General features: G+C 43.6%; 1 protein-coding gene across 4 annotated transcripts in view; it reads right to left on the reverse strand.

The window, feature by feature from the left end:
• Positions 1 to 13704, reverse strand: part of EVI5 (ecotropic viral integration site 5) — a 232658-nt gene that overhangs the window by 129898 nt on the left and 89056 nt on the right. For all 4 annotated transcript variants that reach the window (XM_062191739.1, XM_062191738.1, XM_062191740.1 and 1 more), the window contains exons 8-9: positions 12324 to 12413; positions 12121 to 12218 (exon numbers count right to left, since the gene is read on the reverse strand). In XM_062191739.1, coding sequence (XP_062047723.1) covers positions 12121 to 12218; positions 12324 to 12413 — 188 coding nt within the window. The remainder of the gene's footprint in view (positions 1 to 12120; positions 12219 to 12323; positions 12414 to 13704) is intronic.

The raw sequence follows: 13704 nt of genomic DNA on the forward strand, positions 1-13704 counted from the left end.
TGGAATGGGAGAGGGAGCGGGAAAGGGGAGGGGTGTGAGTGGGAGGGAAATTATGGGGGGGGGGGAGCCATTGTAATCCATAAACTGTAATTTGGAAATTTATATTTACTAAATAGAAAAAATTTAAAAAATGTGAATTTGGACCATGGCACTGTAGAATTACAGTATTTCAGTGGCTACCAATGACCTTCAGACTGAATTCTAAGGGCTTACAAAAATATTCAAAGTTCATTGGAGAAATGACTTATTCCTAAGTAGAAAAATAGAAGGTAGAAGATAAGCCTGTGACATTTTATTGCCCTACAACAGGGATGGGAAACATCCGGCCCTCAGGCCATATACAGCCTGTGAAATCACTTGGTCTGGCCCTGCTAAGGCAACCACAGGGGGACTCAAAATTCAATAAATCTGTAGCAGGCTAATTTTCAACTGGCAATTTTGCATGGCCAGCAAATCATGTTATAAATATCCAAATGGGCCTTGGCAGTAAAAAGATTCCCCACTTTGGCAAAACAAGGAAATTCTCTATCCTATGGTGAACTGAGAAGATAAACCATCATCAATACAGCTGCCAAAAATTTACAACCTTAATTTATCAGGAGCAAACTTTAGAAAAACTCAAACTTCAGGTTTTCTACAAAATAACTCATCTATACACTCTTCAACTATATCAAGGTCAAGAAGCAAAAAGAAAGGCTTCAGACCATTCAGATTTAAGGAGACCAAACTCAATCAAATACACAATCCTGGAGAAGACCTGGACCAGGGGCTCAGAGGGTGGTGAGTGGGAGCAGAAGAGAGAACTTTAAAGGATATTATTGTGACAGATGATAAAATCTTTTTTTTTTTTTTTTTTTTTTGACAGGCAGAGTGGATAGTGTGAGAGAGAGACAGAGACAGAGAAAGGTCTTCCTTTTTGCTGTTGGTTCACCCTCCAATGGCCGCTGTGGCTGGCGCATCTCACTGATCCGAAGCCAGGAGCCAGGTACTTCTCCTGGTCTCCCATGCGGGTACAGGGCCCAAGGACTAGGGCCATCCTCCACTGCCTTCCCAGGCCATAGCAGAGAGCTAGCCTGGAAGAGGGGCAACTGGGATAGAATCCGGCGCCCCAACCGGGACTAGAACCCGGTGTGCCAGCGCCGCAAGGCAGAGGATTAGCTTGTTAAGCCACGGCGCTGGCCAGATGATAAAATCTTAATATGTGCTAAGGGTTAAATAATATTATCATATCTAGTTATATATATAGATAGATAGATAGATATAAAACTTTGTAGTTAGGAAGTATTTGAGCATTTTAGAAAACAGGGTACAAATATCTCAACTTACTCTTCTACAGATCCTCCCAAAATGGACATGGATTTTATTTATAATTACCTATATACATTATCATCATTATTATTCATATATGGGTCAGAATAATAAAGTAAGTGGGGGCAAAATGTCAACAACTGGTGAATCTGGGTAAAAAGTGTAAGTTTCTTTTACTACATTTGTAACTTTTTTATAAGTCTAAAGGGTCAAAAGAATTAAAATTACAACAAAACAGTCAAAGGCTAAGACTCATCTCTTGTAACCTGCATACTGGAAAGAAACCTGTGGGCTTTTGTACATACCACCCTCTACTTAAAGTGTCCCTATTCACTGCACTAGGCCAACCTCTAGTATTAGACAGTAAAGAGTGAAACTTTAAAAACCAGATCATGTCGCTTTCTCAAAATTCTCTAATGGTTTCTCCTCAGAATAAATTCTGGGCCATGAGGAGGCTAAGAATACCCAACAGACCTTTTAACAATGATGAAAAGATGCTTGGAGCCAGTGTTTAGGCACAGCGGGATAAGCTGTGGCCTGTGACACCAGCTTCCCATATGAGAACCAGTTCAAGTTCTGGATGTTCCACTTCCAATCTAGCTTCCTGAGAAAGCAGCAGAAGGTGGCCCAAGTGCTTGGGTCCCTGCCACCCACGTGGGAGACCCGGACGAAGCTCCAAGCTCCTGGCTTCAGCCTGGCCCAAGCCAGGCCATTGCAGCCATTTGGGAAGTGAACGAAGGAATGGGAGACCCTTCTCTCTGACCCTCTCTTTTTGTCTCTCCCTCTTTGTAACTCTTTCAAAAAAAGTAAATAAATCTTTTTTAAAAAAGAAAACATGCTATGTCTATGCTGTCTGATACAGTAGTCTCTGGCTACTAATAAGCACTTGAAATCTGAATGACTAATGAGCACTTGAAATGTGGCTAATGTAACTGACAGAAACAATCTTCAGTTATATTTCATTACTTCTCATCTACAAAACCACACGTAGGTGGCAGATAGCACAGATGTAAACACCCTACCATGTTCCTGACTTCACTGCCCACCACACTTCTATTTGCCTAAAGTATTTCACACTAGCTTTCTTACGGTTCCTTTAACATTTCAATCGTAATTTTCTTTCAGTCTCCACCCTTGTAGATCATTGTGGAATACATTTTCACCAATCTTAGTACCTACTCCCACTTCTCCCAGGTGTTGGCTCAAATGGTAGTCCTATCTCTGAGTGTCCTCTCTGAAACAGAGACCCACTGTTCTATGTCTCTCATTCTGCTCTGTTTCCTTCACGGCACACTCACTGCTGGACCTCATTCTATATATTTGGTGTCTCCTCATTTCTGCAGTCCCACATCAACAGGAGCCTTCTGTCATGGTCATCACCTAACACTAGCAATTAGAAACAAGGGTCTTCAAAAGTGTACTCCAGTGTCAACTCCTTCAGAGAACAACCTAAAACTTCCCCCTCTACCATCCTCCAACCCCACCATGTCAGTGATCATTATATTTTCTTGGTCATATACCTGCTAAACAAATGTTGCCTCATAGACATTTTAAAGACTTCTAAAAGGTTTTTTAGGATAAGGCATTTGGCACAGCAGTTAAACCACCACTTAGGATGCGCTCATCCCCTAACAGAGTGCCTGGGTTCCATCCAGTCAAATGATAGCTGCCATCCCAGGTGGGTGACCTAGATTGAGTTCCTGGCTTCAGTTGTCCCAGTCCTGGCCATTATGGACATGGGGAGAAATCAGCAGATGCAAGTACACGCTCCCTCCCTCTCCTCAGCTCTCAATAACACATAAAGAGGAGGTGACCATCCATATCCAAAGTTAACATATCAAATATGATCAGGAATAAAACCAACTGCTGCTAACTGGGAAACAATTTCTTCTTAATATCTCAATTGCTCCCATCCTTAGGCCAGGTTTTTCTACTTCTCTTGCCTGGAATAGCACAATAGCTCGCTAACTTCTCTCCCTGAATCTACCCTGATCCCAGCCCCTCTACTGTTTATTTTTTTTAAAAACTTACTTATGTATTTGAAAGGCAGTGTTACAGAGAGGCAGAGGCAGAGGCAGAGGCAGAGGCAGAGAGAGAGAGAGAGAGAGAGAGCTTCCATCTGCTGGTTCACTCCCCAAATGGCTGCAATGGCCAGAACCGGGGCGATCTGAAGCAAAGAGCCAGGAGCTTCTTCAGGGTCTCCCACATGGATGCAGGGGCCCAAGGACTTGGGCCATCTTCTACTGTTTTCCCAGGCCATAGCAGAGAGCTGGATCGGAAGTGGAGCATCTGGGTCTCAAACTGGTGCCCATATGGGATGATGGCATGGCAGGCAGCGGCTTTACCCACTATGTAACAGTGCCAGCCCCTCCACTGTTTATTCTTAAAAAAGCAGCCAATGTGATTTTGCTAAAAGATCATGTGCACTTACTCAAAAGCCATGCTATGAGCAACAAGACCACCTTTTTCCCCTCTAACTTATCTCCTACCTCTTTTCTCTTGGCCCAATGTGCTCCTGACCGCACTGACATTTGTCAAATAAACGGAACACACTCCTGCCTCTGCACCTTTGAAATGTTCACTGTTTATGTCTAAAGAGATCTTCAAATTATGTGCTGCCTCTTCTACCAGGTCATCTTAAAAGTCACTCTGACAAAGGCCTTTGCCCATTACCCTATTTAAAAAGGAACAAGGGGCCAGCATTGTGGGGTGGTAGGTTAAAACTACCACCTGCAACAGCAGCATCCATATGGACACTGGGTTCCAGTTCTAGCTGCTCCACTTCCCATCCAGTTCTCTGCTAATGTTCCTGGGAATGGCTGCAGAAGATGGCCCAAGTGCTTGGGCCCCAGCTACCCTCATGGGAGACCCAAATGAAGCTACTGGCTGCTGGCTGCTGGCTTTGACCTGGCCCAGCCCTGGCCATTGAGGTCATCTGGGGAGTGAATCAGTGGATGGACGATCTCTCTCTCTCTCTATCTCACCCTCTCTCTCTGTAATGCTTTCAAAATAAATAAATAAATCTAGGCCGGCACCATGGCTTAACAGGCTAATCCTCCGCCTTGCGGCGCCGGCACACCGGGTTCTAGTCCCGGTCGGGGCACCGATCCTGTCCTGGTTGCCCCTCTTCCAGGCCAGCTCTCTGCTGTGGCCCGGGAGGGCAGTGGAGGATGGCCCAAGTGCTTGGGCCCTGCACCCCATGGGAGACCAGGAGAAGCACCTGGCTCCTGCCATCGGATCAGCGCGGTGCGCCGGCCGCAGCGCGCCAGCCACGGCGGCCATTGAGGGTGAACCAATGGCAAAAGGAAGACCTTTCTCTCTGTCTCTCTCTCACTGTCCACTCTGCCTGTCAAAAAATAAAAATAAAAAAAAATTAAAAATAAACAAATAAATCTTAAACACACACACCTGTCACTGTCTAGTCTATGTACTGAGATTCTCTTACTTCGCTGCACTTATCACCACCTGACAGGTGGTTTTGTTTAATTCCTGCCTCACCACACAGGTGTGAGAATGAAAGCTTCTTGAGAAAGCATACCAATATTTTATTGCTAGCACCTAGAATAATGTAAGCATACTGGGTACTCAAGAAGTATATCTGAATAAATAAATATGAAGAAAGATTTCAAGTAAATTTAGTGGAAGAGTATTTCAGTTTGGAGACAGCTTATTTGTGCCTCCAAGGGTTTGTGGGTTGAAACTTAATCCCCACTGTGAGGTATTAAGAGGTTGGAAATGGACCAGCAACTGCAGAGGTTAAGATGCTGCCTGTGACACTCATATGTGTATCTGGGGGAACAGATTAAGTCCCAGCTCCTGCACTTCTGATCAAGCGTCCTGGTTAAGCATCCTGGGTGGTGGCAGATGATGGTTCAAGTACTTGGGTGCCTACCACACATGGGAAACCCAGATGGATTTCCAGGCTCCTGTCTTAGGCCTGGCCCAGTGCTGGCAATTATGTACATTTCGGGGAGTCAATCAGCAGACGGAAGACCCCTGAGTGTCTCTCTCCCTTTCCAATAATGTAAAAATGACTAAATTAAGTCTTTAAAAAGAGAGAGAAAAGCTTAATCTAAATATGGTGTTTAGATGTATGGCCTCTGGGAGATAATAAGGATGGGACAGGTCATCAGAGTGGTACCCCCATCATTGAATACTGGTGGCTTTATAGGAGGAGCAAGAGAGACCAGAAGGGACAAACATATACACTCCCCATCTACTGCCATGCGAGGCACTGTACTGGCTTGGGACTGTGCCAGCAAGAGATCACCACATGCAGAACCTGGAACTCGACAACTATAAGCTAAATTAATCTGTTTTCTTCATAAAGTATCCAGCCTTAGTCACTTCATCATACTAATGCAAAATGCCATAATACAGAGTAAGGGCAGATTCCAAACTACAGGAGGTTAAGAAAATGGCTGAGGCTGGCGCCATGGCTTAATAGGCTAATCCTCCGCCTTGCGGCGCTGGCACACCGGGTTCTAGTCCTGGTTGGGGCGCCGGATTCTATCCCGGTTGCCCCTCTTCCAGGCCAGCTCTGTGCTATGGCCTGGGAAGGCAGTGGAGGATGGCCCAAGTCCTTGGGCCCTGTACCCCATGGGAGACCAGGAGAAGCACCTGGCTCCTGGCTTTGGATCAGCACGATGCGCCAGCCACAGCGGCCATTGGAGGGTGAACCAACGGCAAAAAGGAAGACGTTTCTCTCTGTCTCTCTCTCACACTATCCACTCTGCCTGTAAAAAAAAATAAATAAAAAATAAAAAAAAAGAAAAGAAAAAGAAAATGGCTGAGACACTGCTAAGATGACATGCTTATTTTCCAATTTGTCCATTGAAAGTTCCTAAAAACTATAATATCCTACATAAGAATGGCCCTTTACACTCAGCCTTTAGTTTCGAATATATATATTAGAAACTATAATGTACATAATGAGGCTAGGACATCTTTTCTATGTGAAAACAAGTGAGTATTTAGAGATTAAAAGGAAGTTTGAAAGGACAGAGATTCCATCTTAACAGGGCTCCTGCCAGCCAAAATTGAGAGTACCTGAGCATTAAAATAATGATTAGATAGGGCAGGTGTTTGGCATAGTGGTTAAGATGCTGCTAGGAGTGCCTACATTTCATATCCCAGTGCCTGGGTTTGAGTCCTGCCTCCGCTTCCAGTCTGGGTTCCTGATGATGCACACCATGGGAGGAAGCACGTGCTGGCTCAGTACTTGGGTCCCTGCCACCCACATGAGACAGTGTCCTGGGCTCCTGGCTTCAACCTGGCCCAGCCCTGGCTGCTGCAGGCATTTGGGAAGTAAACAAGAGCATGAAAGATTTGTCTTTCTGCCTTTTATATAAAATGAAAATAAGTAAACAAAAACAAAATAATTAGAATATTATTCAGCCATAGCAAAGAATGAAACCTTTATACTTGCAGGGACCAGTGTTGGAGTTAAACCACTGCCTATGATGCCGGCATCCCACGTGGGTGCTGGTTTCTGTTCTGGCTGCTCCACTTCTGATCCAGCTGCCTACTAATGTGCCTGGGAAAGCGGCGGAAGATGGCACAAGTCCTTGGGACCATGCACTCACATGGAAGACCCATGCAGGCTCCTGGCTTCAGCCTGGCCCAGCCTTTGAAGCTATTTGGGGAGTGAACAAGTAGATGGAAGATATCTCCCTCTCCTTCTCCGTCTCTCTCTCTCTCTCTCTCTCTCTCTCTCTCTTCCCTCCCTTTCCCCTTCCCTCTCTCTTAACTCTACCTTTCAAATAAATTTTAAAAATTAAAGAAACCCTTACATTTGCAGCAGAATGGATAGAACGGAAGAACAATATGTAAAATGAAATAAGCCAGGCACAGAAAGGCAGATACTGTTACATTCTCTTTCATATAGGAGTTAAAAAAACAAAGTTGATCTGAAATTAGATCTTAATAACTTAATCTAGTGATTGCTAGATACCAGGAAAGACAGAAGGAGGAAGGAGAGACAGAGGGAGAGTGAATAATGAGTACAAAAACCATCAGATAGAAGTAACAATTTCTACTGCTCTATAGCACAGAGGGGAAACCAGAGATTAGAGTAATATATTGAGCACTGTGTAAAAAAAATGGAAAACACAGCAGGATTCGAACAGAAAGAAGAGATAAGAAAATATACAAGGGCCAGCACTGAGGTGCAGCAAGTTGAAGTCCTGGTCTGCAGTGCCAGCATCCCATATAGGTGCCAGTTCGAGTCCCAGGTGCTCCACTTCCAATCCAGCTCTCTCCTATAGCCTGGCAAAGCAGTAGAAGATGGCCCAAGTCCTTGGGCCCTTGTACCACGTGGGTACAAGGAAGATGTACTGCTGATGGCCTGGGAGGGTGGAAGAGGCCCAAGTGCCAAGTGCTCAGAGGAAGCTCCTGGCTCCTGACTTCCTATTGGTCCAGCTCCAGCCATTGCAGCCATTTGGGGAGTGAACCACCAGATGGAAGATCTATCTTTCTCCGTCTCTCCCTCTCTCTCTGTAACTCTTTCAAATAAATAAATAAATATTTTAAAAAATATGATGTGAAGCTAAGGAATATAAACTATTCTTTCCTTCACGGTTAAGCAGCATAAAAAGAAAATGGAAGTGTACAACAAGGAAGGCTTCGTTTTGTTGCTTCTAAGTCAGAACTCAAAACTACTTTCTTAGATTGAAAAAAATAAAACAGGAGCATGCATGGCAGTACAACGGGTTAAGCCATCACCTGCAGCGCGCTGGCATCCCATTTGGGTGCTGGCCAGTTTGAGCCCCAACTGTTCCACTTCCAATCCAGCTCCCTGCTAACATGCCTGGGAAAGCAGTGGAAGATGGCCCAAGTGGTTGGGCCTCTGCACCCACATGGGAGACCAGGAGGAAACTCCTGCCTTCGGCCTGGCCAAGTACTGGCCTTTGCATCCATTTTGGGAGTGAACTAGCAGGTGGAAGATCTCTCTCTCTCTCTCTCTCTCTCTCTCTTTGTCTGCTGTTCCCTCTCTCTTTGTAACTCTTTCAAACAAATGAAGTCTTTTTTTAAAAAGGAAAAAGAAAAAGAGTAAAGTAAGGCAAAGAGAGGGGTTGGAAATAAAGAACAGAAGGGAAATTGATGGAGCAAGGATCTAGAAGAGATGGGAATGAATAACATCCTGTATTCTGAATTGGCTACTTATAATGGAATAAAATACTATACTCTGAAACGGGAAGAAAAGAAATTTGACTAAGCTCATATGCTGGAAAATAGAAAGTTCAGGAAGTCTGAAAATGATGGATGATGAGTTAAGAATAAGGTAATCCTCTAAGAGTTAGGTGTGGCAGAGAGAGGACAAGGAGCTTGGGAAGAATGCTATAGTTTGAAATAATCACTGTGGAGTACAAGAGAGTACCCAGCATAAATACACATGGAAGGACACTGGAAAGGTAACTTACTGTTGTCAATGTTACTATGCAGAAACACTTGGCCATATGAGTGCAGGACACAAAAGGTCAGAGGAGGCTTACTTACTTAGACCATAGGAGGGCCATTAGACATCAGACCAGCGATTTTGATAAAGTAGAACAGGGACAGTATGAGTAAGGGAGTGAAATAACTAGAGGGTCAGCAGTTTGATAAGGAAATAAGTGAAAATTCAGAACTAGATTGTACTGATAAGGTATAAAACAAAATCAGTTATCAAGGTTAAGGAAACTAATTCTCTATCACATTTTTAAAGTGTAATAAATTCTCTTTTTGGCTAGTATGATTTAAATGTAGTTTTACAAAGATGCAAAAATTGGCATGATTCCTTGAGGTTTTTATCTATTACAGAACAGAGCAGGTTTTTTTTTTTTTTTCCATGTACTGCCCAAACCCCTCTTCTGTGTAGCGCCCAGTCTTCCCTGCCTGTTTGTATAGTGAAACAGGTTCTATCTACAATGTTGCAACTTAGAGCCAGTGCCAGCTAAAAATATTCAATATGGCTGCAGGCTGTGTCCCTACAATGACTTTTAGGTTGTTATAATAAACTTACCATAGCCAACACTCCCATTCCCATCATGCATCCAACACCATGTCACAAAATTTCCTAAAAAACGACCAAGGAAATGAGTAGTCCTCAAGCCTTGCCCTGTAACTCCATTTCCTTTGAATATTTGATTAGGCCCTGCCCCAGAACTATGAGGAGTTAGATGGGCTGAGAGGCAGTTAGGTAAGGGCCCTGTTAGAATGGAAAAGGTGGACAAGGTCCCTTTAAAATGAAAACAAACAAACAAAAAAACGCTGGGAACGGCCTTTAGCCACACACAGCTTCATCATAAAACCTGGGTATTTGCTAGAGATAGCCCACTGATGCCTCCCTGACCCTGATAACAAGCAATGAAACCAGTGCTGCCTGATTGGACAATAATTTCTACCCTGGGCTCCCTGACTATCTCCTTGAGTGGCTATTAACCCCTACCTACAAAGACCAATCAAAAGTGTGTATTCCCATGACCCTTTCTTCCCTGGGTGACTTTCTGTGTGACAAGCCTGCACTTGAAAGCAGCAGGAGTAGCTCCTGCCTTGGAGGCCTTCACTTCTGCTCACTCTCATGTCTGCATGGAAAATTCCTTTTCAGCATGGGACAAGAACCAATGCTATACTCCAGCTGTAACAGAACCATCCTTTATGCCTCCAGTTGGCATAAAAGGATGCCCCTGAACCTTATTGATTACACTTCTCTCTCCTGAGTTTGCCCTCACTCCTTCCTGAATGTGCACTTTTGCTTTGCATGTAATTAAACCTTGCTTTCCTGCTCAGCTTTATCTATGTTTATTCCTTGAATTCCTTCTCATGTAGAGAAAAGAACTAGGAGCAGCAAGCCTAGACAGGGACCAACCCACAAGGTTCAGAACTACTAAGTACTGAGTGCTAAAAGAATAATAGATGGGGCCAGTACTATGGCACAGTGGGTTAAAGCCCTGGCTTGCAGTGCCAGCATTCCATATGGGCACCAGTTCGAGTCCCGGCTGCTCCACTTCCGATCCAACTCCCTGTTAATGGCTTGAGAAAACCGCCACCCGCAACCATCACATCCCCCACTCCCTCTCCCATTCCATTCTTGATCAAGGTTCATTTTCAATTACCTTTATATACAGAAGATCAACTTAGTATATACTAAGTAAAGATTTCAACAGACTGCACCCAGTTTTTTTGGAAATCTTGTGTCATGGTGTTGGATGCAATATGGGAATGGGAGTGCTTGGGCTCCTGGGCTTACATGGAAAACCAGGAATAAGCTCCTGGCTCTTGGCTTCAGATCAGCTCAGCTCTGCCATTGCGACCATTTGGGGAGTGAACCATCGGATAGAAGACCTCTCTCTCTCTGTCTCTACCTCTCTCTGTAACTCTTTCAAATAAAATAAATCTTAAAAAAAAAAATAGCTATCATACTTCATAAATATACTTATCCTATTTAAAAGTAAAATTAATGAGCCACAACAGTTTATCTTGAACGTTATAAAATACAAACTAAGAAAAGCTTCAGTGGACTGTAACACAGAATAAACAAAAGCTTTAAGTTCTCAATCCATACCTCATTATCTTATTGGTTATGCAAATCTCATCTTGAAGTTAAACGATACTCGGGAGGTAATAAATGCAATGAACAGGACTACATCATAAAAGTGGCTCTTAAAATAATAGCACCTATACCTATACCAAGCTCCTAACTCCAGTCAGTGTGGAAACTAAAAGGGGAATTTTAAAGGGAGTACACATTACCTTTCTCTGAAGGGAGGCGAGAACTTCCACTTTGATTATGGCCTTGTCTAAGTAAGATTGGAGTTTATGAACTCAAGAGGCTTCCATAGCCTTGGCAGCTCATGACAAGAGCCTCGGGTGATCACTGACGTCATAAATAATAGTGTCAATTGTTAAATCAATAACGGGAGTCACTGTGTACTTACTCCCCATGTAGGATCTGTGTCCTTAATGTGTTGTACTATGTGAATTAACGGTAAAACTACTACTCAAACAGTACTCTCTACTTTGTGTGTCTGTGTGGGTGCAGTCTGTTGAAATCTTTACTTAGTATGTACTAAGATGATCTTCTGTATATAAAGATAATTGAAAATGAGTCTTGATGAAGAATGGGATGGGAGAGGGAGTGGGAGATGAGATGGTTGCGGGTGGGAGGGAAGTTAGGGTGGGGAAAGCCGCTATAATCCAAAAGTTGTACTTTGGAAATTTATATTTACTAAATAAAGGTTGAAAAAATAATAATAAAGGGAGTACACAGTAGTCCTATGTACCACTACTAAAACTAGTATGATGGGGCCGGCGCTGTGGCGCAGTGGGTTAATGCCCTGGCCTGAGGCACCGGCATCCCATATGGGCACTGGTTCTAGTCCCGGCTGCTCTACTTCCGATGCAGCTCTCAGCTATGGCCTGGGAAAGCAGTGGAGGATGGCCCAAGTGCTTGGGCCCGTGCACCCACGTGGGAGACCCGGAGGAAGCTCCTGGCTCTTGGCTTCGGATCGGCGCAGCTCTGGCTGTTGTGGCCAACTGGGGAGTGAAACAGCAGATGGAAGACCTCTCTCTCTTTCTGTGCCTCTCCTCTCTCTGTGTAACTCTGACTCTCAAGTAAAAAATAAAAATAAATCTTAAAAAAAAAAAAGAAAACTAGTATGACACTCTAACATCAACTTCATGTTATCCTGAAACCATATCACAAAATAATATAGTTCTATAGTTGAAGGAGGAAAAAACCACTTATCACCAGAATATTTTTTCTACTTCCATGAATTTCCCTTATGCTTTAACAAATCTCCATTGCTAAAAATGAAAACAAAAAGTCCTTACTTTTTCATTTTTTTTGAGTTGTATTTGACTTGGTAAGCTGCTTGGATGAGTTTGTCTGGACCACCATCAAACTGATGTGGAATGACCTTCTGAAAGTGCTAAGACGCAACAAAAGAGAAACACAAGAACTACTCAGTGCCATTTGTTATTAACTAACCAGTAGCAAAATCTAAAGACATTTAAGAAATCATGAACTGACTTACCTGTAACATACCTTCCATGTCAAGTTGCATTAGTTCTGCCTGATTCATTTGAAGAAGCGCTAATCCTACTCGGAAGACTATTTCTAAACCCTGAGGAAACAAAGTCAAATTCTTCTTACTCTCTCATCACCAAAAAACAATCATTCAAAATACTACTAACGTAAACATTTAAGGCTCTAAACCAGAATATAGCAAACATTTTCAGTAAAGAGCCAGGCATCAAATATTTTAGGCTTGGTGGTTCTGTCACCAGTAGTCAATTCGCCCAAGAGAGCCCAAGAGCAGACACAGACAACACAGAAACAAACGGGAAAGCCTGTGTTCCAAGACAACTTCATTCACAAACATAGATGGAAGGATAGATTTGGCATGAACACCAGGAAAGATCAGTAAATGAATTACAGTTTGCCAATTCCAACTTAAATCTATTATTTAGGTAATTCAAAGTAATTAATAACAATGAACACTGGGTTCAGAGAACAGAAGATAAAGGATCACTACGACATGTCACCGACAAAACGACAACCTGCAATGTGTTCACAGAATAGAAAAAGTTTAATTATACTAATTGCAAGTTTTTCTTACTGCTTGGACAACAGACACATTGTAACAAATTCTACCTCTAACTCTCATTGCATCAGGTATAAAGAGGCTTAACAGCTGGGTACCAGGGGCCAGTGTTGTGGCACAGCAGGTTAAGCTACTGCCTGCCACACAAGCATCATATATAAGCAGTTTCAAATCCCAGCTATTCCACATCCCTTTTTTTTTTTTTAAAGATTTATTTATTTATTTGAAAGTTACACAGAGAGAGGAGGAGAGGCAGAGAGAGAAAGAGAGGTCTTCCATCTGCTGGTTCACTCCCTAATTGGCCGCAACGCCGGAGCTGCACTGCTCCAAAGCCAGGAGTTTCCTCTGGGTCTCCCACGTGGGTGCAGGGGCCCATATGCTTGGGCCACCTTCTACTGTTTTTCCAGGCCATAGCAGAGAGCTGGATATGAAGTAGAGCAGCCAGGACTCGAACCAGCGCCCATATGGGATGCCAGCACCACAGGCGGCGGCTTTACCAGCTACACCACAGTGCTGGCCCCAGCCGTTCCACTTCTAATCCCTGCTAATGCACCTGAGAAAACAGTGGAAATGCTCAAGTGCTTGGGTCCCTGCCACATATGGGGGAGACCCAGATGGGAATTCTTGGCCCTTGGCTTCAGCCTGTTCAAGCCCCAGCTGCTTGTAGCCATTTGAGGAGTGAACCAGTGGATGGAAGGTCTCTTTCTCTGTCATTCCCTCTCTCTCTCTCTCTGTAACTGTGCCTTTCAACTAAGTAAAATAAATAAATCTTTAAAAAACCACAAACAGCGTGGGCTCCACATTTTAACTG

Source organism: Lepus europaeus, chromosome 5 (genome assembly GCF_033115175.1).
Source record: "Lepus europaeus isolate LE1 chromosome 5, mLepTim1.pri, whole genome shotgun sequence".
NCBI lineage: Eukaryota > Metazoa > Chordata > Mammalia > Lagomorpha > Leporidae > Lepus > Lepus europaeus.